General features: G+C 37.9%; 1 protein-coding gene across 3 annotated transcripts in view; it reads left to right on the top strand.

Moving 5' to 3' along the window:
- The window catches only part of LOC123745879 (zinc finger and BTB domain-containing protein 17), a 583,396-nt gene that overhangs the window by 541,347 nt on the left and 18,272 nt on the right, over positions 1 to 23,777 (top strand). For all 3 annotated transcript variants that reach the window (XM_069317537.1, XM_069317536.1, XM_045726979.2), the window contains exons 2-4: positions 8,643 to 8,742; positions 10,445 to 11,260; positions 12,980 to 13,171. In XM_069317537.1, the coding sequence (XP_069173638.1) occupies positions 8,662 to 8,742; positions 10,445 to 11,260; positions 12,980 to 13,171 (1,089 nt within the window). In that variant the 5' untranslated portion in view covers positions 8,643 to 8,661. The remainder of the gene's footprint in view (positions 1 to 8,642; positions 8,743 to 10,444; positions 11,261 to 12,979; positions 13,172 to 23,777) is intronic.

Raw genomic sequence — 23,777 nt, 5'->3', positions numbered from 1 at the left:
CCTCCATTTCTCCCCTAATCTGCCTGTCTTCTTGTCTATTTGTCGTGGTTTATATTATATATTCCCTTCCCCCCCAACACGTCCACAATGTATTTCCCTACAGCTTCCCACCATCTATCTCCAAACACCACCCACCCTCTTGCTGTGTATACCCCATCACACCCATCCACCATATTACACCCACACGCCCATCCCACCATGTGTTCTCCCGACATGCCCACCCCACCGTGTATTCTCCAGACACGCCCACCCCACCGTGTGTTCTCCAGACACACCCACCCCACCGTGTGATCTCCCGACACACACACCCCACCGTGTGTTCTCCCGACACACACACCCCACCGTGTGTTCTCCAGACATGCCCACCCCACCGTGTGTTCTCCAGACATGCCCACCCCACCGTGTGCTCTCCCGACACACACACCCCACCGTGTGCTCTCCCGACACACACACCCCCACCGTGTGTTCTCCAGACACGCCCACCCCACCGTGTGTTCTCCCGACACACACACACCACCGTGTATTCTCCTGACACGCCCACCCCACCGTGTGTTCTCAGACACACCCACCCCACCATGTGTTCTCTTGACACACCCACCCCACTATGTGTTCTCCCGACACGCCCACCCCACCGTGTGTTCTCCCGACACGCCCACCCCACCGTGTGTTCTCCCGACACACACACCCCACCATGTGTTCTCCCGACGCGCCCACCCCAACGTGTGTTCTCCCGACACACACACCCCACCGTGTATTCTCCTGACACGCCCACCCCACCGTGTATTCTCTTGACACACCCACCCCCACTGTGTGTTCTCCCGACATGCCCACCCCACTGTGTGTTCTCCTGACGCGCCCACCCCACCATGTGTTCTCCCGACACACACACCCCACCATGTGTTCTCCCGACACTCCCACCCCACCATGTGTTCTCCCGACACTCCCACCCCACCATGTGTTCTCCTGACACACCCACCATATGCCACACCACCCACCATCTAACCTCTCTAGGGTGGACAGAGCAGCAGAAGCGGTAAAACTCGTGGAGAAAATAGCAGGTTTAGTTGAAGGCCTCACAACAAAGAATATTGTTTGTTGTTTTAGGATAAGCAAATACTGTATTACAAATTAAAAAATTGCCTCCAAGGGGTGACATTTAGTCGACTAAGAAATATTAGAAGTACTTAGAAATACCAGGAAATTGCTAAATGATGAAGATAGACAACTATAGTCATTAACATGAAATCTTTCAAACGAAGACAGAAAAGCTGAAATTTTGCTTCAAGAAGCAAAACTTCTAAATGAGAATAGAAACAAAGAAGATTTTTTTATTTTAAAGGTTGTAGGGTTTGAGAAGCTTGTGAAATGGTACATAAAAGCAAACCAATAAAATCATTAGAGGAAGGGGGAAGTAAAGGTCAAAAGGAGTGGGAACTTATTCCTGAAAATCGTATACTGTATTCTAACGTAGGTGCAGTGAGATAAATACTGGAGCTAAATGATTTGTATACAGCTTAAGATGTAGAGATTGTTGCACTTAGAGAGGAAATTTGAAGGTAATATTTTAAATGAGATCATATTCCTGAGGTACTACTCAATTTGAAGATGACATAAAAATTAGAAAAGGTGAGGAGTTGTCATGCTGGTGAAAGAACAGTTGAAGGTAAGAGACTTAATAATCGACATCCAACAAGAAGTTGACATGTCGCTGGAGATTTGTAATCAGGATGATAAACTGATAATCATAAATGCCTACAGTCCACCAGCAAGCAACATATGGGCAAAAAGAGGAACTTGATGACAAACAAGAGGGCCTCATAATGATCATAAGAGAGATTACGGTATATTAAGAGCAGATGCAGTAAAGATAAATCACTAATGTTGGTACTTGATTAATAACACAAAATTGGGTTGCGTGTGCCGCCTCACTTGTTGAAGGCGCTTGGTTTGATTTTCGTACCATATAAGAATCAAGTGTTGCTTGCCTTCTGTGTTCACTGGCCAGTTCACACTGGATCAGCTCTTTTGTTCGCCTAAGGTACGGATACATGTTTCCAACCTCTGGATGAGCACAATTGGATGAAAAATTTATTAATCCGTCAACATAGGTCATGAGTACACTGTATTTTGTGGTCATTGGTGTTGGTTCTTCACTTCCTTCTTCATCCTCTTCGTCGACCTCACCAGTAATAAACTGGAGAATCTCGTCTTCACTCATCACACCATATCCTGGGTCATTGGCATCTTGTTCAAGCCAATCAACCACATCCTGTCTTTCTAAGTTTTTGCTGGCATTTCTAAACATTCCATGGATTTCATCTGTAAATCCTTCAAAATCAATTTCTGCATCCTCCTCATTTCTGACCGTAGACATGAGGAGTTTTTTCCAGGAATTTTTAAAGTCGATTCCTTTAATTCACTCCACACCTTGGCCCAGTTATAGATGGCTTCCTTTATTGTATAGTTCTTCAAATTCTGAAGCTTTTTTTTAGCCCTGTTATCCACACCGAGTTCAATATCTTCCAGAAGAGGCAAAACCACCAAAACTTCATTTAGCATCTTTTTGGTTTACAACCTCTTCGTGGCACAGATAAATAACTCCCTGATGCATAGGCTGAATGAGAGAGGTTGTGTTAGGAGGAAGTGCCATACACGTTATCTTGCCATCTTGTTAGGTTAACGTGTCAATTTTGGGGTGGGCAGGCGCATTATCAAGCAGCAGCAAAGCCCGAACTTCGCTTGGCTTTACTTTGAGTTTCTTAATTTGATAGGCACTAACTTCCCTGCAGAACATGTCATGAAACCAGGAAAGAAAGATCTCCTGTGTAAACCATGCATTTTTTGAGTTATAATATTTGACTGGCAGTCTGTCCATGCAATGTTGCAAGGCTCTTGGTTTCTTAGATTTGCCAACAATTGCACATGTGATTCTGTCTGTGCCGTCGGCATTCGTGCACATATGGCCGAGAGCCTGTCCTTGTTGACCTTACGTCCTGGCACACAACTCTCACTCCTCATTGTTAAGAGTTTTTTCTGGTAAACTCCTCCAATACAACCAAGTTTCATCTGCATTATAAATTTCATACGAATATAAATTATTTGCCACAATGTATGCTCTTAATTTCTGTTTAAATGGTTCTACACTGCTTCCATCAGCACTCAATTTTTCACCGACAATTTTCCTCTTCACAATATTGTGCCTACCCTTGAACCTTGCAACCCACCCTTCACTCGCTTCGAAATCCTTTATTCCAAATCCTTTATTCCAAGGCTTGCAGCAAACCTGCTTGCAGCATTTTGTATTTCTGGGCCGCGAATTGTCACGCCAGCTGTGCGGTGCTGAGCAAACTACTTGTACACAGCCTCATCCAACTGTACATGCGTTGAAGTTTTCATAGTCTTTCTACCACACCCTCTGCTAGTGCTTGCACCTTCACTTTCACAGGTTGAAATGAATTTCATAAGTTTCTCTTTTTGTTTCCTTATATCAGAAACGGTACTAGTGCCTATATTAAATTCCTTGGCAACACTTGAGGTCGACCGGCCATGTTCACAAAGTTGTATAACACGTAGCTTGTCCTTAAGTGTTAGGACAACCTTCTTCCTCTTAACACCTCCAGAATGATTCATGCTGCTACCAGACATAGTCTTGGCCAAAAATGTTCAAAGTTACTATGAAAATAAAAAAGTTATTTAAAAATATATTTCACTAATGGCGCGGCACTGTGGTGTAACACGAGGGTAGAGAGCACATGGCTTGACCAGGCCTAGACGGGTCCAGTCGGGACAGGGAGGAGGCACGTTACGTAGGCCACCCGCAGGAAAAAAAAATATATTTTTGAAGGAAACTTCAGCCTGTGCAAATTGTTTTTAGGAAACTTGTATGGTATTTTTTATTTCATAATTACTAGTATTTCTTTTGATTTTTGCTATGATGAATTGTTCTAAAATTGATGGTAATTCCTGTACTGTAGTGTATAGACCGCTCCCCATCCCCCCCTTATCCCCCCAGGTGGTCCCTCCCAACGCTCCCGTTTCTCCCGACACCACCCACCCACCCCCTCCTACATCATGCGCCTCGAGTCATGGGCAGACGGGATTAATACCGTACGGCCCGCCTCATGGGTTTCATATACGGACAAAGCCAGGATTATCCGGCCGACTGTCCGGATAGTGTAACATCGGCAGAAAATTAACCGGCCCCGATATTTTATCCGACCAAACGAGCTTTTATCCGGTTCCTTTGGCCATTTTGGCCGGATATTGTGATAACTTTATCCGATCACGATTTTGGCCGAATAAGGGCATTTTCCGGATGTTCGAATCCCGAATAATTGCGGGGTTACAGTACAGTACTGCCTAGCTAGTTCAACAACACACTTTCCATTTTCATGCTTACGAATGATCTCTTGTTTTTCCTCTATTGTCATTCTCACATGTGATTTCTTGCCTTGAACCTTACCACTGGCTTTCTTGGGACCCATGGCGAGATATATAATAACAACTTTTATGCTCAAATGGCTAAAAATCCGACAAAAAACTGTAAATTCTTGTGAAGAATTCAGGCAGGATAGTCACTGGGCACGAGGCATTGTTAAACTGAGGCGCAATCGTTGTGCCACTATGTGCTAGGTCGGCCATACGTGTATCAACAAACTCGTATCCCGATTCAAATTTTCTGAAAAATCAGGCTCGTAACCCGAAAAGTTTGTAAACAGGGACGTTCGTAACCCTTGGTACCACTGTACTGTATATGCTTTGCGCGGTTTAAGGGTTAACCACTGCACTGGGCAAAGTGCCTTTAGGCGTTCTGAGAGTTGTGCTATATTTTTTTAATTAGGCTATATTTTAATTAATTTGATTTTAAAGATTTGTTCTTAGACAAAGAACTAAGAAATGTATGCCAAATGTTGAGACATGATGAATGTACAGTGCAACAAAATGTTTACGAAGACAAAGATGCAGAACTGGAAAGCAGGATTGGTTCCACATAATGTGAGGTCATAGATTCAAACTAAGGACACAAAGCCACCAAAAATAAAGATTAGAAAGTTCACTGTTGCAGAGTGTTGGATGGTTGGAACAAGTTAAGTGAGGAGGAGGTGGATGCCTAAAGCATCAGTAGCTTCAAAGTATCTTATGACAGAGTACTATACTGTAGGAAGAAAGGACACCATGAGTGTAGCTCTCATCCTGTAACTCCACCCACTCACCATATTTATCCCTACTGCACCCATACATCATATATATCTCTCCATAAACCTATGCATCATTCAACCACAATATACCTACCCACCAAGTATCTTCCCTACACACCCACTCAACATATGCAGATAGTAAGTCATAATGTATAAGAAAATTAGACTCCTAACCCACATCTTTGAAAATAAAGAAGTAAATGTTTCAGTCCGTCCTTGACCATTATCAAGACAATTATTAGAAAACTTGATAAGTGTCCAGGATGAACCAAAACATTGTCTCTTTCTTTTCAGATGTGTTGATTGCTGACCACTCAATATCTGCCCATACCTATGCTCACTCAGCATGTGCTCATAACCACACCACTCACTATCTTTCTGCTCCACTAGGATGTGGGGCATAAGGAGTTACATCTCTCTTATCCTGTAGTTACTAATAGGAAAGCACAACTACTCACAATATACCTATATCCATACTAACTCAAATTTTAAACATCAAAAACCATCAAAATCTTTATACCCACTCCAATCCTGTCTGGACGGTAGAGCGATGGTCTTGCTTCATGCAGGTTGACATTCAATCCCTGACCATCCAAGTGGTTGGGCACCATTCCTTCTCTTATCCACTGTTGGGCACCATTCTATCTAAAGTGCCATATGTATAGTCGTAATGCCTTGGTCCTTTCTCCTGATAGTTCCTTTTCCTTCCAATCACACTATCACCCCCATGCTCCTATCCCCCCACCCCCACAGCTACACCACAAGCAATAATAATAATAATAATAATAATAATAATAATAATAATACCTGTATTGTAGTAATAATAATTCAAAGTAATAAATATTTACCCCTTAAACAGAACATCCTACCATGTACAAAAGTATTGTATGCACTGTATGTGAATGCTACATAGCATTCATCTATAGCAATCTGTATATCTTGAGGTTATCTTGAGATGATTTCGGGGCTTTTTTTTTTAGTGTCCCCGTGGCCCGGTCCTTGACCAGGCCTCCACCACCAGGAAGCAGCCCGTGACAGCTGACTAACACCCAGGTACCTATTTTACTGCTAGGTAACAGGGGCATAGGGTGAAAGAAACTCTGCCCATTGTTTCTCACCGGCGCCCGGGATCGAACCCGGGACCACAGGATCATAAGTCCAGTGTGCTGTCCGCTCGGCTGACCGGCTCCCCGGTCAGAGTATACAGTACTGTATGTTGAAATACATAAGGCCCTTACAAAAACAGTTCCCTGATAAGATAAAGCAAGCCTAGTTGTAACTTAGCTACCAAACACACACACATTGTGTCACCAAGGTGGACAGCCCACCTGCAACAAAATGCCTTTTGGAACTGAAGGACAAGAGCTGCAAGGAGAGGTTAGAGGTGTTAAATATGCCAAACCTAGAAGATGGAAGAAAAAGACTTGATCATGAACATACAAAATAATAATGGGAAGAGAAGGAAACTATCGGGGGAAAGTGCCAAGCCATTACGACTATATAGCACATGGAAGGGGTCAGGATAAGGATTTGGGATGGGACGGGGGGAAGGTATGGTTCCCAATCACAATGCTACAAATGTACCTGTTGATAATCCTCAAATTTTACTATAATGTATCTATTAATTTTCTTCAAATTTTCTTGCAATGTACCTCTTAACATTTTAAAATTTTGATGCAAATTACCTACTTAAAATTATCTATTAGCATTTTGGGCAGGTTCTTAATCTGTGTATGTGTTAGTGGCTTTACAAGAATGTAAAAATATCAATGCTATGTACTCTCATACACCCAATGTGCCTTCTTGTACATTGAACACTGTCTAAGCTCACTTATCCAAATTATATGGGAAGGATCCCCTGCCAGATAAGCCAGACATTCGGATAAGTAGATTCGCATGACCTGCTCATGCGCTGCTTAACACTTTAGTGCGCGCGGCACTCGTGAAAAAAAAAAGCGCCTTGTGCGTGCGGCGTTCTGGGCGCTCAAGCGTAAACACAAAAAAGTGTATAATCTTTTCACGCTCCTAACATCAACTCTCGAGCTACGTTTTTCATTTTGGTATCAATGCATTGGCAATAAAATTCTCTACAAGATCATATGCATAAAATGTCACCAAAGCATTTGCTATCCTACCACAAAGTAAATAAACACGAAGATGACTCGCCGTGACACCCAAACAGGAAGTAAATGTTCATACTCTTTCGTTTGTTGCCAGCCTCACAGTCATCCTACAGCGCTTATTTTGATATCACTGAACTCGCAATAAAATTCCCCACCCAGACATATGCCTATCAATGTCTAATTATGTTCCGCACGAGTGTGGGAACTGGGCGAAGCGTTAGCCGTGATTTCAGCAGCGACGACACTGTTGTGATGCAGCGCTTTGAAAGTTTATACTTATTTCACTGTCCTAACATTATTTCTCGAGCTACGTATTCCATTTTATAGCAATGTGTTCGCAATAGAAAGTTTTATATATAACATTTCTATAAGAACATGGGTAGATTTGGCCAACAGAGCGTCAAATAAATTTGCGGCGAATAAAATTTTACGCGTTTGTACCCGTGAGCGTAAAAAGTTTTTACTTTGCTCATGTTTTTTCAAGTTTATACTTGTTTCACACCGTTTTTTTTGTTTGTATAGTGTTCGGAATAAAATTCTCTACACAGACATATGCATATAAATGTAGAATCATGATCGCGGCCAACACAAGTGTGTGTGGAGTGGGCGATTACCCTCGTTGTGTCACCAACTCAATAGTCTCTCCTCTAAGTTACAATACATTGCCGTTTTCTCAAATAGGCACTGTGCCTATTAGAGAAAACGAAAATTTAATGGCAAACATATTCATACAAACCCCAAGTCGATCGAGTAGTAAATACCCACTATAAAACACGGTCCGTAAATTTACGTCGTGATCCGACAAGCGCTTATCTAAACCGCCCGTAATTCCAAGTGGAAAATCCAGGATAGTGTTAAGCACGTCAGAGCATCATTTTCACACAAGTGGTGAAAATAAATGTCACCGTTCTTAGCCTCTTTGAGTGGGTCAAGTTTTGACACTGGTAAGCGTATAGAACTCCACTGCTGCTACAACCATGCAGATTGTTCCACGTTAGTATATATAGTAGTTTTAGGGGAATCACTGGCTCACCCAGAAATTGGTGTTTCCTTATATTCAATTGCTAGTTTTATTTCACACAAATAAAATAATACTGATACAGTAGTTGCATTATCATCAGTATTTTTCCTACTGTATGCATAAACAATTAAAAAATATTTATTACCCCTCTTGTGAATACTGTAGTGCTGAACTTTGTGTAATTGAAATGGTTTGCATATGAATATTAAATAATCTTGGCATTTTAATTATTACTGTTAAAATAAGAACCCTTCTAGTATTTTTTATGAAAATTATATTAATTGGCATTTGCTTTGATAGGTGTTAGGTGTGTATCGTTATGGCAGAGGGGATGCTCTCCCTGTCGTGGAACAACCATAGTGCAACATTCACCCACACCCTCTCCACTCTGAGAGAAAAGGTATGTCAATCACTTTGCTCGAGTTTCAAGTATAGACCATGAGTATTTTTCTTATTAATATGATCTGTTTATTTATCCTTCTTATACTGTACACGTGTGTGTGCAGTAAGTGTACACACACATGTGTAAGTGTACAGTAAGTGTAAACGACCTAAGTGTAGTTACAGGATGAGAGCTATGCTCGTAATGTCCGTCTTCACAGTACTCTTTGTCAAATAAAGCTTTGAAACTACAAACGGTTTTGGCCTCTACCACCACCTCACTTAATTTGTTCCAACTGTCTACAACACTGATTGCAAAAGAAAACTTCCTAATATTTTGTTGACACTTTTGTTTCCTTAGCTTGAATCCGTGTCCTCTTGTTCTTGAAGTTGATTCCTTAAACAATTCTTCTTTGTGAATTTGGTTGATTCCTGCTATTATTTTGTAATTGGTGATCTTATCACCTCTTTCTTCTATCCTCTAGCTTTGGCATATTTAACGCCTCTAGCCTCTCTTCCTAACTCTTGTTTTTCAGTTTCGGAAGCCACGTTGTAGCATGTCTTTGCACCTTTTCCAGTTTATTGATGTGCTTCTAGAGATTTGGGCACCATACAACTGCTGCATATTCCAGTTTTGGTCTCACAAAAGTCATGGACAGTTTCTTTAGTATTTCACCATCCATGTAATTAAAAGTGATGCCGAAGTTGGAAAGCGATGCATATGCTCCTCGCTCAGTGTTCTTTGTGTGTTCCTCTGGTGACAGTCTACTATCCAAAACTACCCCCTAGATATCTTTCTTTGTTAGAGTTCTTCAATTCATTTTCACATAATTTGTAAGTTATTGGTTGTCTATTTTCTCCGATTCCACATTTCTTAACATGGCATTTATTCACACTGAATTACATTTGCCACAGGGTGCTCCAAGCACTTATTTTATCTATTGCATATCAATTTGAAGGCCATTACAATCATCTATGTTTCTTATGATCCCCAGTATCTTAGCATCATCCACAAACATATTCATATAATTTTGTATTTCTTCTGGCAGATCATTTATGTAGACGAAGAACATTATTGGTGCAAGAACTGAACCTTGCGGGACTCCACTAGTAACACTTCTCTAATCAGATACATTGTCTCTGATTACCGCAAAGATGAATTACCTCATCTCTCTGTCAGTTAGAAATTTTTTTACCCCTCCAGCATGTTTCAGTTTCCATTGTGTGTGTGTGTGGGGGGGGGGGGGAATGTGTGTATTAAATCCAAACTTCTAAATCCAAAGGAATTAGGATGCCATTAGTAGTGCAGTAGTCATTTCCATTTTAATAGATCTTTAATTTTTAAATGAAGTCATGGTCGGTTTGGGTGAAGTGAACCAATATTATATTGAAAAGGTTGCCTATCTATATCTTTAAACTTGTTGCACTGTACATAATGTCTGTAAATATTTAGAATGTTTTGTGTGTAATCCATTATCAGGTCTTTGGTATGGTAAAGTGGCATAAAAATATTATGAAATACTGTATTGTCAAATATAATTTTTAGAATCATCATCAAAGTACCAGCATTTTTTGCTTATAATTTTTTTTTCCTGTAGCAAACATTTACTTAGTGGTGGTTATTTAAGTATTCTCTAGTGGCAAATACTGGAGTTGAATGAGCATTTTTTAGTGCTCTTAAAAGTTGCTGTACAATGTAATAAATATTTATTTACCCACAGGAGAGGTACACTGATGTCACACTGGCATGTGATGGCAAGTTCTATCCAGTGCACAAACTTGTGCTATCAACATGTAGCGAGTACTTCATGAGAATGTTTGAAACAACGCCATGTAAGCATCCAATTGTTGTGCTAAAGGATGTCCACTGTAAAGAGATGGAAGCACTTTTGAGCTACATGTATGCTGGTGTTGTAAGTGTGGCTCAGAGTGACCTCCCTCAACTGATTAAAGTAGCAGAAGCCTTGCAGATAAAAGGATTGGCTGTACCTGATGAATCCCTTTGCAGTAATATGAAATTTGCCCATACATGGAGCCCTACAGATGACAGAAGTAGTCCATATCCAAAACGAATAAGACGAGAAGAAAATGGCTCTCAGACTCCCAGAATCTTGGAACCTCGTGCTGGTATTAGTCCACAGTCCCTGACACGATTTACTGGTATTGGCTCTCAAGGTGGGCCACAAGCATTCACAACCATTGGGTCTTCTTTTGGCAACATGATGACTCCTCACAGATTTGCTCCCTATCACAGAGATAGTGATCTACAACACATGTCTCACAGACAAATTCACAGACTTGATCACCGGAAAGACCAAATCATAACACCCAAAATGACTCACAAACCAGAGCATAAGTATGAGACGAAAATGATCCACCAAACAAGTATAAGAACAGACCAGAATTGTGACACAAGAAGAGATAAGGGATCATCTCAGAAAGAAGACCCAATATTAGATAAGAAAACAGACCATCTCTCAGATGAATGTAAAGCAAAAGATATTGATACAGAAGATGATACCTCATCTGATATGCAGGTAATGTCATATACAGTATATAATTAAATTATTTTGAAATTATCATACTATTTTAAATATAAATGTTGGCATACCTATATTTTTTCTAGATTATATGCATTGCTGTATAAATATTCTTTTATAAGGGAGGTTCACAAAGTTCAAGATATGGTGATTGAAAAAAAGGCATATGTACAGTACTAGTATTATACATGAAAGTCAATATAATTATACTGTATTCCATCTAGCAGTATGGGGAAAAAGCTAAGAGCAGCTTAGATGTACCAGCAAATGATACAAGACATAAGGCATTTACTAAAATGATAGATTACAATGTACATCCTAGTGTGTTGTGGATAAAATAGCTTTGGATTTGTAATAAGTGCAGTACAGTACATTCATTAAACACATGATCATTATCCTCTCCCTCATTTTTATGGGATGGGGAGGCATTAGCCAAGATCAATTTTACATAATTTTTTGTTTTGTTTATTGCAGTGTAGATATGTTTTCCATTTGTGAAAGGCTAGTTTTAATTTTTAAGTGTTAAGTTTTTCTCAGTGGACATACCCCAAGTGGTGATGTTCTGAGAATGGTTATACCACTGTATTAAATAATAATTAAATCAGGTTCTAATAAAATTTAATAGAAACATTTGCTCTAAGACTAATCTTAAAGTAGGAAAGCCATTGGAAACCTTTGAACTCTTGAAGCTTTCAACACTGGGGAACCTGAAGAAGAATCACTAGCATACAATTACCAAGACATTTCTGACAAATAATTCTCAGGGCATTGCTTGCAAATAGTTCCCAGGACATTATTGCTAAAACATTCCTAGGAGGGCACTGTTGATTAACAGTTCCCATAAGGTAGTTCTCAAATGGTTTCTGGTACATTATTGACTAAAATATTTTTACCACATTGTTCACAAAATTTTTACTACACTGTTGATTGATTTAATTTTGAGTGTGCTTCAGTTATGTATTGGCCACACGAGGTTAACTCGTGGGTCCTTATGGGGATGGAAACCTACTCTTTCCTGTCCAAATTGCATTGTTCTGCTTATGGCCATAGATTGTGTAGAATTGTAGAATGCCCTGCTTTTCAGGAGGATGGGAAAATTTACTACAGTACTTGACTTCCTTTGCACCAAATATGCAGTATAATATACTGTATCTATAAAATTCTGTGAATTTCATTCCTTTGGTATAGGTAAGCTTGTTAATTATTTTTCCCAACCCAGGCATAATGTGTGATACCTAGGAATTGTATAATCACTTGGGGTCTTTCATAGTACTACAGTATATTGTAGTCATATTAGTCTTTTTTTTTTGTTTACTCTGGCACTTTAGAGGTTAATTGCCAATTTGAATAGTTTTGAAATTTGCACAATAAATCCTTGGAAAAACATCATTAGAATTATGCTGTACAACACAAAATTTGAAAGTACTGTATTGCTAATTATTGATACTTTTTAATTTCTTGGTTCTGGAATACATCCAGATATATCCATAAGCTGCTTTAACTAAATACTTTGCTGTTTGGTTTGACATGGGGTCTTGAATGCATTTCCACAAAATCAGTCTGCTAATGTTTTTTTAAATTTTATTTACCCATTAAATTTACCAAAAACTTCAAAATGCTATAGGCATCCTTCCATTCTTGCAACATAAAATACCAGGTAGCTTTTTTTTATGCTGAAATTGTGTAGTTTTTTGTACCTGAAATGTTCTGTTTCAGGAGGTTGTGCCAGTAAGTCTAGTCAAAGTTGAAGTAAAAGATGAAGATGATGAACATATTGACGTGGACGACACGGGTGCTACCAGCGTGTCGGTGTCGTCGGGTCCAGAAGCGCACAAGTTTCACATGTTTAAACAACCAAAAGCGGAATCCAATGACGACACTCAGTGTGGATCATCAGGAACAGAAGGGGTAGGAACATGAGACTGTCTTTATAATGAAGTTTTGTTATCTTGGATATTTGTTTCACAGTTCTCTTGTTGAATCCCTGTTCACAAGTGTTCTCAGAATTTTTCTTTTGACAGTTAATTTCATAGTTATTGATATTAAAGCTATATATGGATAGGTCCATTGTTAATAACCTGAATTACTAATAGGTATCAATTTCTCTTCAGTTGCCTAAAAATTGAATCAAAGCTGAATTTTTAATCATATAACTTTACCCTGTGGAAAAGTTATAGTTGTTGAGAGAATATCCTATATGGTATGATGGGAAATGTGAATACTGTACATATTCTACCTTTATAGGAGCTCACTTTGTTACTGTAGTTTATTTATGGTAGTTTCCAAACAAATTATAATTGTTTACTAAGGAATGAAAGGTCAAGCTTGAAATTACTTGTCTGAAAAGATTTATAAATTTAAAAGTAAATCTTGGCAAGAATCTTTGCCCCCACAAAAATATTAGCCATGTGATTTGACTTTTGAGGTCCAAAGAAGTACAATACTGGTATTTTAGAGCTGTTCTTGTTGTTGAGTTGTAGTGTCAAGTATTCCTCTGAGAGAACAAATCCACAAGGGCCGTGACGAGGATTCGAACCTGCGTCCGGGAGCATCCCAGACACTGCCTTAATCGACTGAGCTACAATCGAACAATCGACTATTGTTCATTTGATGCATCACGTTAGTGTGATCTCTGTGTGTTCCTCTGAGAGTTTGGACAATTTTGGGACTTGCTATGAAATGCTGGAAGTTATGCAGCACGTCAATTGCATATGGATTAAATATTTATATAACGAGCTAATTTTATTTACTGGTATATTTCTGTCCAGTACCGTGGTTGGAAATGGCATTTCTTGATTGAGGCTTAGAATTGACAGTAATCCGAAAACACACCTTTTGTGTGATATATCTATCAAATTATTGTCTTCTTTAGAAGTATTGGAACTCCAAGGATAAATTTGTATTCCATAAAACTAGAACACTAAATATTAAATTGGTATCCCATATGAGTATTGGAACCCCTAAATATAAATTGGTATTCCATAGGAATATTTGAACCCCAATATTAAATTTGTATTCTGTAGGAGCACAGTATTGGAACCCCCCTGAAGATAAATATATTTTTTCTTAGACTTCAAATTTGCAATCTTTTATCTTAGAATTACATGTACACAAATTTTTTGTTTTGTTTTGAAATGGACAAGCTGCTATTGTTTAAGTCTTGTCATTGACCTAATAATAATGTTTGTGGATAAAAAAAAATCAGTTTTGTTAATTGACAAAAAATTTTTGTGCCGTAATTGTAAAATAGACGCGGTTGTGAACATCTCTAGTTGACTCTTTCACTGGCTTTCCCCCACGGTATCCTTGACCATAGCCTGCCCCCTGCTGGCCCTGTGTGTACCTGATCACTCACTGATTTTATTGGCATCTGATACATAAGTCTTATCATTTTTCCTCTGCGGTCTTAATCATTCTTTCATAATGCAGGGCTATACCATATTTTCCCTGTTTCTTGTTGTTCCCGATCTTGTCTCCTGACAAGAGGAAACATCACTCCTGCGTTTCAATGCTCCTGCGTACATTGTCTCGCTGCTCCACTCTTTCAGTATATGGGATAGTATTCTAGTTCACTCACTCAGTATACAGTATATTATGCTGATCCATTCATACATATGGAGGAATTCCATATGTATATACTATATGCATACCTGGAATTTGCCTAACTACATGCTTTTGGCAAATCTGCTAGTTTTCTAGTCTACTACTGTACTTGGATACATTGTTTAACTGTCTTTGCATCTCTCGTTTATTCTGATGCCTAAGTCTTCACCCAATCATCCATATCAAATGTAAATATACAATATTCATTCACTTTACAATCCTTTCTTTTTCAAGAGTATATTATAAACAATTGTGTTTTGTGATAGTTGAAGAACAACATTGCTATGTTGGATGCTGTATAAACATCACAGTTACCAAATTTTTATCTTTGGTATTTATTAGATTTATTATTTTTGTATTTATTTGTTGTTGTGTATTAAGGACTACACACTTGGACATCTGAAGATCCAAATCATCCCACATTTTGTTTGAGGATGCTAATTCACTAACAAGGCCAGCTCAGTTGCAAATCTTTCTAAATACAGAGTAAGTGTATTAATATTGTGGTGAGAGGGGGGGGTCATTATTAATACATGTATATTTAATATCATAATCATATAAAAGTATCATTGATTTAGAATCTAAAACAGATTGAGAGAATTTATCAAAAGCTGCATGCATGAGGATGAATGTTGCAAAACAAACTAGAGAAGTTGAAATAAGATTACATGAAGGCTACATCATAGTGCTAAGGAACAGCATAGTTTTTTTAAGATTAAATCATTCTGCCAGTGTATAGATGTTGAGAAATACCTCCAGATTCTGCAATGCATGAATGGATAGTTATACTACTAATGTAGACGTTAGAATAAGATATTCATATGCTACACTGTGTGCCCTCGATAGGGTGGATCATGCTTCAATAGTACCTTAGGTGGAGCAGAGAAAATGGATAATGGACAAATCTTTATACATGGGAACATGGTGCCCTATAGACCCAAGCCCCTTGATGCACAGGACCAATTCGGTGAAGGTTTACACACATTTTCCCCATTATTTACAATTATGCCTTTTTTTCCCCTCTGTACTCTTGGTACAAATTGTACGTGTGAATTTTCTGGACGTGTCCCAGCTATATGCATTTTGTGTGTGCTAAAACAGGTAAACGAAGGGGGATTCCTTAATATGAAAGAAAAAGTTAAATGAACTGAAAAGAGTGACTAGCTAGGAAGTGAGGTAGCTGGCACAAGAGTTTGGGTTGGACTTAGTACCGTTACATTACTGTTTCTGATATAAGAGGTTTATGACTAGTGTAAATCATACTATAACTAGTCTTGAGAATCCTTGTTCTACATTACATCAATAGTACTGTACTGTGCAATATGTTGAACTCATACTTTCTCTACATTGGTTAACAAGGAATGGATTGTGAAAGGTAAGTTAAAAAAAAAAGGGCTTCCTTATTTTCCTATATTTTTTATTTTAAAATTTTTATTTTCCATTTACTCTACAGTATATATAACGAGTCATTGTTTATTTATTATATATGGATGTGTGAATATTTGTAAAGTTGTATTTTAAAATTTGGGGTTGGAGGGGGGGGGGGGAATATTGGGAGTAGTGTACAGTGGAGAAAATATTGACAGTTCTGACAAGTCCAGTCTCAATCCCATAACATCACTGTTCTATTGAGGTTTCACCGTACAGTATTGTTCTTTTGTTGTTCATTTGTACTGTTAACAAATAACTCTTACCACTGGTTTTCTTTCAGGGAAAATAACCTTGTGCTTCAACTTTTCAGTATTTTTTTGTTTTCCCCTATTTTAAAGACAAACGGTTTCAACTGACAAACACCAGTTAAATTTGAAACAGAAATTCATACTTCAGCTTTTATATATTTTTTCTCTGAAATTAAGCACTCATCTTTGAAAATTGCTTTGAAACTGACAATAAATTGAGGTCGTACTAAGTTTAGATAATGACGTTACATCCTAGTAAAATGCTATAATGATTAGTGTGAATTAAATTTTGTTTGTATCATTATAGAAGTTCAGTTTTGTCATCCTTGTGTGTGTGTGTGTGTCTGAAACCCCATCATATTGCGAGCAAGTTATAGCAACACTTTTTTCTCCAAATGTTCAGTTAGGCATTCGGAGAAAAATATAATTTATCATATCCCTAGATCCCCAAGTGTGTGCTAATCTGTTCATAAAGTGTGCCTCCTTAATACAGTATTGGCATCTACTGGTTTGATCACATTGGAATCGTGGAACATTATTCTTAACAGAAATATACCTCCGATGGCATATTTTGTGTGTGAATTATTTGGCCATGAACGTTTGAATGAGCTATGGATGATAAAATTAGTTTAGAGATGCTGGAGGCTTCAAGTGTTTTGATAATAGGATTTAGAGAGTATGTCGTGTGACTTGACAAACTGTTTCCGTGTAGTAAAGAGATGCTTGGTGTTCCATGCTTGGTGTTCCATGCTTGGTGTTCCATGTAGAGATGTGTTCCACCTCGTGCTTTGATTTTGTTCAAAATTTTAAGTTATCATTAATCTTGTTGTTGTTAAATATTGTTAGCTTGTGTAGGGCAAAGCTACCAATGATTACACTAAGGTTTATGACTAGTAACAGGTCAAACTGTCACAGTTGCATAGGTTATTTGCTCGATGGTCAACCAATTGATTATTTCTACTAGTGTTTTTATACTTTGGCTGTGGTTAATAAAGCGGATGCAGTTCATTTAGTAATTATGCACTTCATTTAGTAATTGTGGAGTTCATTTAATAATTATGCAGTTCATTTAGTAATTTATGCAGTTCTTACACGAATGTATTAAATTTGGCCATACATGTACATCAGTAGATGATTGCAACAACGTTTTTCAGTACGTCATGATTAACAAAATTTAATCTTTAAAATTATTTCATGACGAGGAGTGCCATGCCAAATCTGTTATTTTGTGCCCTCTAAGGAGCATGGCCTTGTCTAAATTCATCAAATATTCAAACTACCTTGAAATGTTCAAACAGCTATTGAAGGTGCACTTAAATTATTTAGTAAAAAACTTTAAATGCTTAAGCTATCATTCAGGTTAAGGATTTGGTACTTGCATCGAGTCGGGTACTCTGTATGCAACCAATGAAGATAATCACAGCAAGCCTGTGCACAAACAGTAAATAGAAAGGAAGAACTGGGTAAATTACGGAAAATAATGACTAAAGAAAAAGTTACAACTGGGAAGAACAGTTTTGTGAGAAAGTGGAGAGAGTGTGTTGCAGTAAGAGCAAAATGTTGAAGTCTGGCCAAGATTAAGTGAAAGGATTTCTTGTATGAGTAAAATGTTCAACTTGTTGCTGGTTACATGCAAAATGTTAGCCCCAAAAAAATAGATACCTGAAAATTGGGCCAGATCGGTCAATTTGTATTTATTTTAATTAATCGCGTACAGAACTGGTTGCGAGAGTTCCATCGGGGATTTTTTTTTCTCTCCCATTTAACAAAAATGACTTGGCTGAGGCCGGAAAGCCTTTATCAAGAAATTGCCAGAATTAATATTTTCCTGCTTGATAAAATGCGGTATCTTCGTTACATTTTTCATTAGAAATCTTGTATCTGAATTGTTCACCAGTTTTAAACATTCTGCTTGTCCTTGAATTCATCCATGGGTGGGAATTTAGATGCAAATGATGCAATACTATTTTATCCTCGTATCTTTGATAAAGCTAATTTTCTTAAGCACACAGTGTTTATAAATGAGAGATCTTCAGGAGTGTACAGTACAGTATAACTTTTCTTGGTCTGTTGGAGTTTTAATGCAAAATATTTTTGTCCAACTTAAATTAATATTTTTGATAGTTACCCGACCTGTATCTGTTTACAGTACAAGAGCGAACTTTGTTTACCTTTTAATATAAAGGGTGTTTTCATTTAATTTTGTATAGAATACATTAATGAGTAAAATAGAAGCTGGAGTTTATATAAAAATAAATATTAGTAAATATCAGTTTTTAAAATTTACTAATATTTTCAGTTCTTTTAACTTGTGAATATTTGTTCGTATATATATCACAGTATTAGTGTCAGATGTAGTTTGATGTATGTTGAAGTACTGTATGTATATTTTATAGTACCGACAATAGTAAAGGATTTGATGTAATTTTAAGTAATATTTTTAATACTTAACTTTACACATCACCTGAAGTCAGTAAGTTGTACAAATAAATGTGACTTAGTGTTTGTATCTTTGAGCCCTCGGTAGTTTGAACTTCCTAATCTGACTTCATGCTCTGTTATCGTACTAGCTTCTTAACGCTTTTCAACGAGTCAATAGAATGTGTTTACCGGAATATTGTAACTATTAAAACTTGCTTCAGTAGAATTAAACCTTGTTTTACTTCAGTTGTTCCATTACAAGGCTTCAAAAATTGTATTTTAAATAGAATCCGACAGTTCCAACAGCCAGAAAATGGATTTCTTCTTTATCTAAATACACATGGTGCATTTATTCAGAACAGATTCAAAGTAAAATGAGGTTTGAATTTGTTTTAATTTTTAGAAACTATGTTGTTAGTCATGCTTTATTTGCCTAGCAAATGTTTAGTAAACTTGCATCATAACATTGAGAGTGTTGGAGAGTGCACCCACTACATGTAAACTTTGTTTTGTCTGTGATCTCGGTTTTTGTCCGATTACAGTGATGCTTGTTTAAGATCAGTGTATTCTTCTATCTTGTACAATCATATTGTAGGAGGAAATTTCAAGTTTGTTGGAGTGTAATTTGTAGTAGCTATCCTTATGTAAGGAAATCTGCCACCATTAACTTTTGAAACATTCTTACAAGATTGCTTGTATTGGTTTGTTTATTAATAAAGAATATCTTTCCTGATGAATGCTTTATTGAATCCCACCTACATATTCTTCATTTCCCAAATTAACATAACCTGGGCCTTTTTTTTTTTTCAAGATACTGTATTCAAATTTATTGACAAGTACATTGTTACTTTTCAAATTATATATAGATATATAAAAATTTACATACTGTAATATGAATTCAAGATAATTTGAGCTTATGGTAAAGATAAATTTAGGTATGATGGTAAATGATAAATAGGTGTTACTATTCCCTTGTTGGTAAATATATACAGATGGAAGTATTGTGAGACACTCCCTGATGCTGGTTCTGATATTAGTGTTAATACATGTACAGTATACACTAGGATATAAGGAATCTAAAGTGAACTTACAATATGTGGGCTTTCTTCACCACTCGATAGGCATGTCATGGTAGTGTTGTCAAGGAATTCACTTACCATGGTTCATAGAAATGTCAGATCATTTGAAACTTTCATAGGACTAAACGAGAGCATTAATATACAGTATATTGGCCCAGATTTTTAAAGTTTTAATGCTCGACTATTGCACAGATTTTTTTTCAAGTCTAGTTGCAAACTTAGTTAACAGTGTTAACATTTTATAGTTTGACTCATTCATCTCTTAACAAGAGCAATACAGCAGGTACTGTACCTATTTCCAGTCTGACTTGTTGTATCGAGTACTGATATATATATAAAAAAAAAAAAAAAAAAATCAGCACTAACGGCTATCCACTCCCAGGGCTTGGCCCTCGGCCTAAATCTAAAGAAACTAACCATCCAAAGGTTATTCAGTACATGTTAGTGACACAAGTGAAAAAATTAGTAGAAAAAAATATGCTCATTATGACCCAAGTAATGTGCTTCATCCTGACACTAATATAGTGTATTTGTAAAACTTTACAACCTGAAGTGCAGTTGTAGTAATGACTCAATAGCCAAAGTAAATGTAGAATCCATTTATAGCTTGTGTTCAATTCTTAAAATGATGCTCACTCTTGAATGTATTGCAACAACCAGTAAATTCGATATTTCAGAGATTTTGCCTGAACTAGACTATCTGAGCTGCAGTTAAGGAGGAGGAACCATTACAAACTCCCAAGTGGCTTTCCTGTGGATTGCTAGCAAGCAGTTTGAATTCCAAGGTATTAACTTTCTTAGGAATGTCTTAATTTTTTATAAATAACTTTAGATAACCACTATAATAAATTCTTCTACTTTTTGTATTGTAGCTATCAACATTGTTCTGCAATGTTTGCCTTCAAAAAATGGCATTTGATTAAAATCCATTAGAATGATAACAATTCTTTATCTGCTCCACCCTTTCAGTATCATATTTTCACATAGATTCATAAATGACAGTAGGTACTGTATTTCATTGCATTGAATTTTCTAATAAATACATAATGTATGTATTCCTATACACAGTTCACAGTAAGGTGTAGTTTAAAGTTTGAATTCCTGTAATGGTTTAAGCAATCAATCAGTTTTACCCCTTTTGTAACATATACTCTGAACAAACATTTTTACTACCATAAATAGTGACCAATTACAGTGACTGTAAACACCTTCATAGTGGGCAGTTAATTTAGTATAATTTAACACTTTTGAGTCCAGGTGTGTAAGGGGCAGTGAAGATGTGTGGGAGGTAGAGAAGCAGATGTCAGTAAAGTTAGTCTTGGTCTGTACAAAACTTATGCAAAAAAAGATAAATCTCGCATGAGATTATTGACAAATTTATCTAATAGTTAATGGTGGAAGTGCCAGTGCCAAGTACTGTAGTGTAAGATGCTACTGTAAAGTTGTTGTATACCATCAAAGTATTTTTTTTAGCAACATAGCTCTGAGTGAGCAACTTTTTTTGTATAGCATGAAGTTGTTATTTTTTGCAGTTTGATAATTTGGATCATGTTGGCTCTATACTGTGGGCAAAATGGTTTACATCAAACCTTCATATTCTGGTTGCTACAGTGGAACCATGTTTTCATTATCATATAACAGCAATCCTTGGCAAACATTTCGGTGCTTTAATTATAAATGTATTGCAATTATTTTGGCTAGAACTTAATGCTTATAAAGACTGGCATTCACCATACCACTTCTGTCACATAGGTTGGCAGAGTGGTCACACACCTTGCCTCTCGACCATCCAACTCCCTCACTGCACCTTGCCAATACTCGCATCCCTCCACAATGTCGACTTTTTCTGCTAACTGGAAATATATTTCTACTTCCTCCCCCCCCCCCCCCATTTCAGCACTATGCCCATAGTAGGAAAACAGCATGTCAAGGATTTGGGAATAATGATGTCTGACGATCTAATGTTTAGGGAGCATCACCAAGCAAATAATGTGTCTAGAATATATAGAAAGATGATAGGATGGATTACGAGAACTTTCAAATCCAGGGATCCCATCACAATGGTTGTACTCTTCAAGTCACTTGTGTTGTCCCATCTCGAGTACTGCTCAGTACTCGCTTTCCCCTTCAGAGCAGGAGAGATTGCTGAAATAGAGGGAATACAGAGAATATACTGCATACGGCACGCATAGACGCGATAAAGCACCTAAATTATTGGAATCGTCTCAAAGCTCTCCAAATGAACTCACTAGAAAGAAGACAAGAGAGATGCCAAATAATATACACATGGAAAATACTGTAGGGCCACATCGTAAAATAACAACATACGGAGTGAACGATATGGAAGAAAATGCAGAATAGAACAAGTGAAGAGCCAAGGTGCCATAGGCACAATCAGAGAGCACTGTATAAACATTAGAGGTCTGTGGTTGTTCAACGTCCTCCCAGCGACTATTAGAAATATTGCCAGAACAACCGTGGACATCTTCAAGAGAAAACTAGACTGTTTTCTAAAAAAAAGTGCCGTACCAACCGGGCTGTGGTGGATGTGTGGGCCTGCGGGCCACTCCAAGCAGTAGTCTGGTGGACCAAACTCACAAGTCAAGCCTGGCCTTGGGCCGGGCTTGGGGAGTAGAAAAACTCCCAGAACCCCATCAAACAGGTATGACATGACTACTGCTCTTGTGAAAAAGAAATGGAAGTTCACAGTAAACAATGTGACATTTAACATTAAAATCCATTGAAATGGATATTCATACATGGATTATCAGCAGGGACACATGGCATAACCAACCAGCAGATCTGACCTGGAGCCACAATCTGACTTAAATGAAGCATCCTTTTCTGATGCTAGCTACCCAAACGAAAAGCACGGGCTACTAACAATTAGGAACTCTCCAGGCCTCTGGGGATATTGTGGCAATGGGAGCTTGGGAAATGATCAACTCAGAACTGAGAAAAGAAATAGCAGAAAGTATAAGCACGTCATAAGAAACTACACGAAAGGAAAGAAACCCCGAGGAGCTCGATAATTGTTGTTGAAGGGTAATTGTCCCATCTATAATGTGTGTGACTACCACCAGATGGTTCTAGTTGAGAGAGGGGTATTAATATACAGTATATTAAATAGCTGCACTATCTAAGTTTGTGAGTGCCTCCTTTAAACAAGACGAGTCATTAAGGAAATTACTGATAAGGTAATTTTGTTTTATTTCTGGGAAAGACTCCTCAGTGTCTCTCAAAGTTTAGCTCTATCCTACCAAACCTTAACCCATGTAACTGGGAAAACCCTACCAGAAAGCATAGAGACAAAAAAGCAACTGACTGAAGGAAATTAGCCACCCCTTGGTAAACAAGGCAAACAACTTTTGCCATTAGGTAAAGCCCTATCTAAAATGGGCCCGGCCTCTACCAGAAGCAGCTCAGACCACCTAGTACCTGGAACTACCTGCCCTCTCACTCTTCTGCCTGGTGTAGCCCATACTATACAGTACCTGTAACCTTTTCTTCATGGTTGTTGCTTTGGATATGATGAGGGGATGTTTGTGCCATACTCTGGCAGGTATGGGTGAATTCTGCTCCTCAACTGCCTGCTCTAACACTGCTTAAGTGAAATACACCCATGAGTCTTAGCTACCTGTGGTTTCTCATACATGAAGGTCTGCATGTTTCCCATTTCCCTTCATTGGAAAGAACTGTATAATCTTTCTATTAGGCCTAGCTGGGCTTGGG

The sequence above is a fragment of the Procambarus clarkii genome, chromosome 88 (genome assembly GCF_040958095.1).
Source record: "Procambarus clarkii isolate CNS0578487 chromosome 88, FALCON_Pclarkii_2.0, whole genome shotgun sequence".
In the NCBI taxonomy this organism is placed as follows: Eukaryota; Metazoa; Arthropoda; class Malacostraca; order Decapoda; family Cambaridae; genus Procambarus; species Procambarus clarkii.
This window is presented reverse-complemented; position numbering and strand designations above follow the sequence as displayed.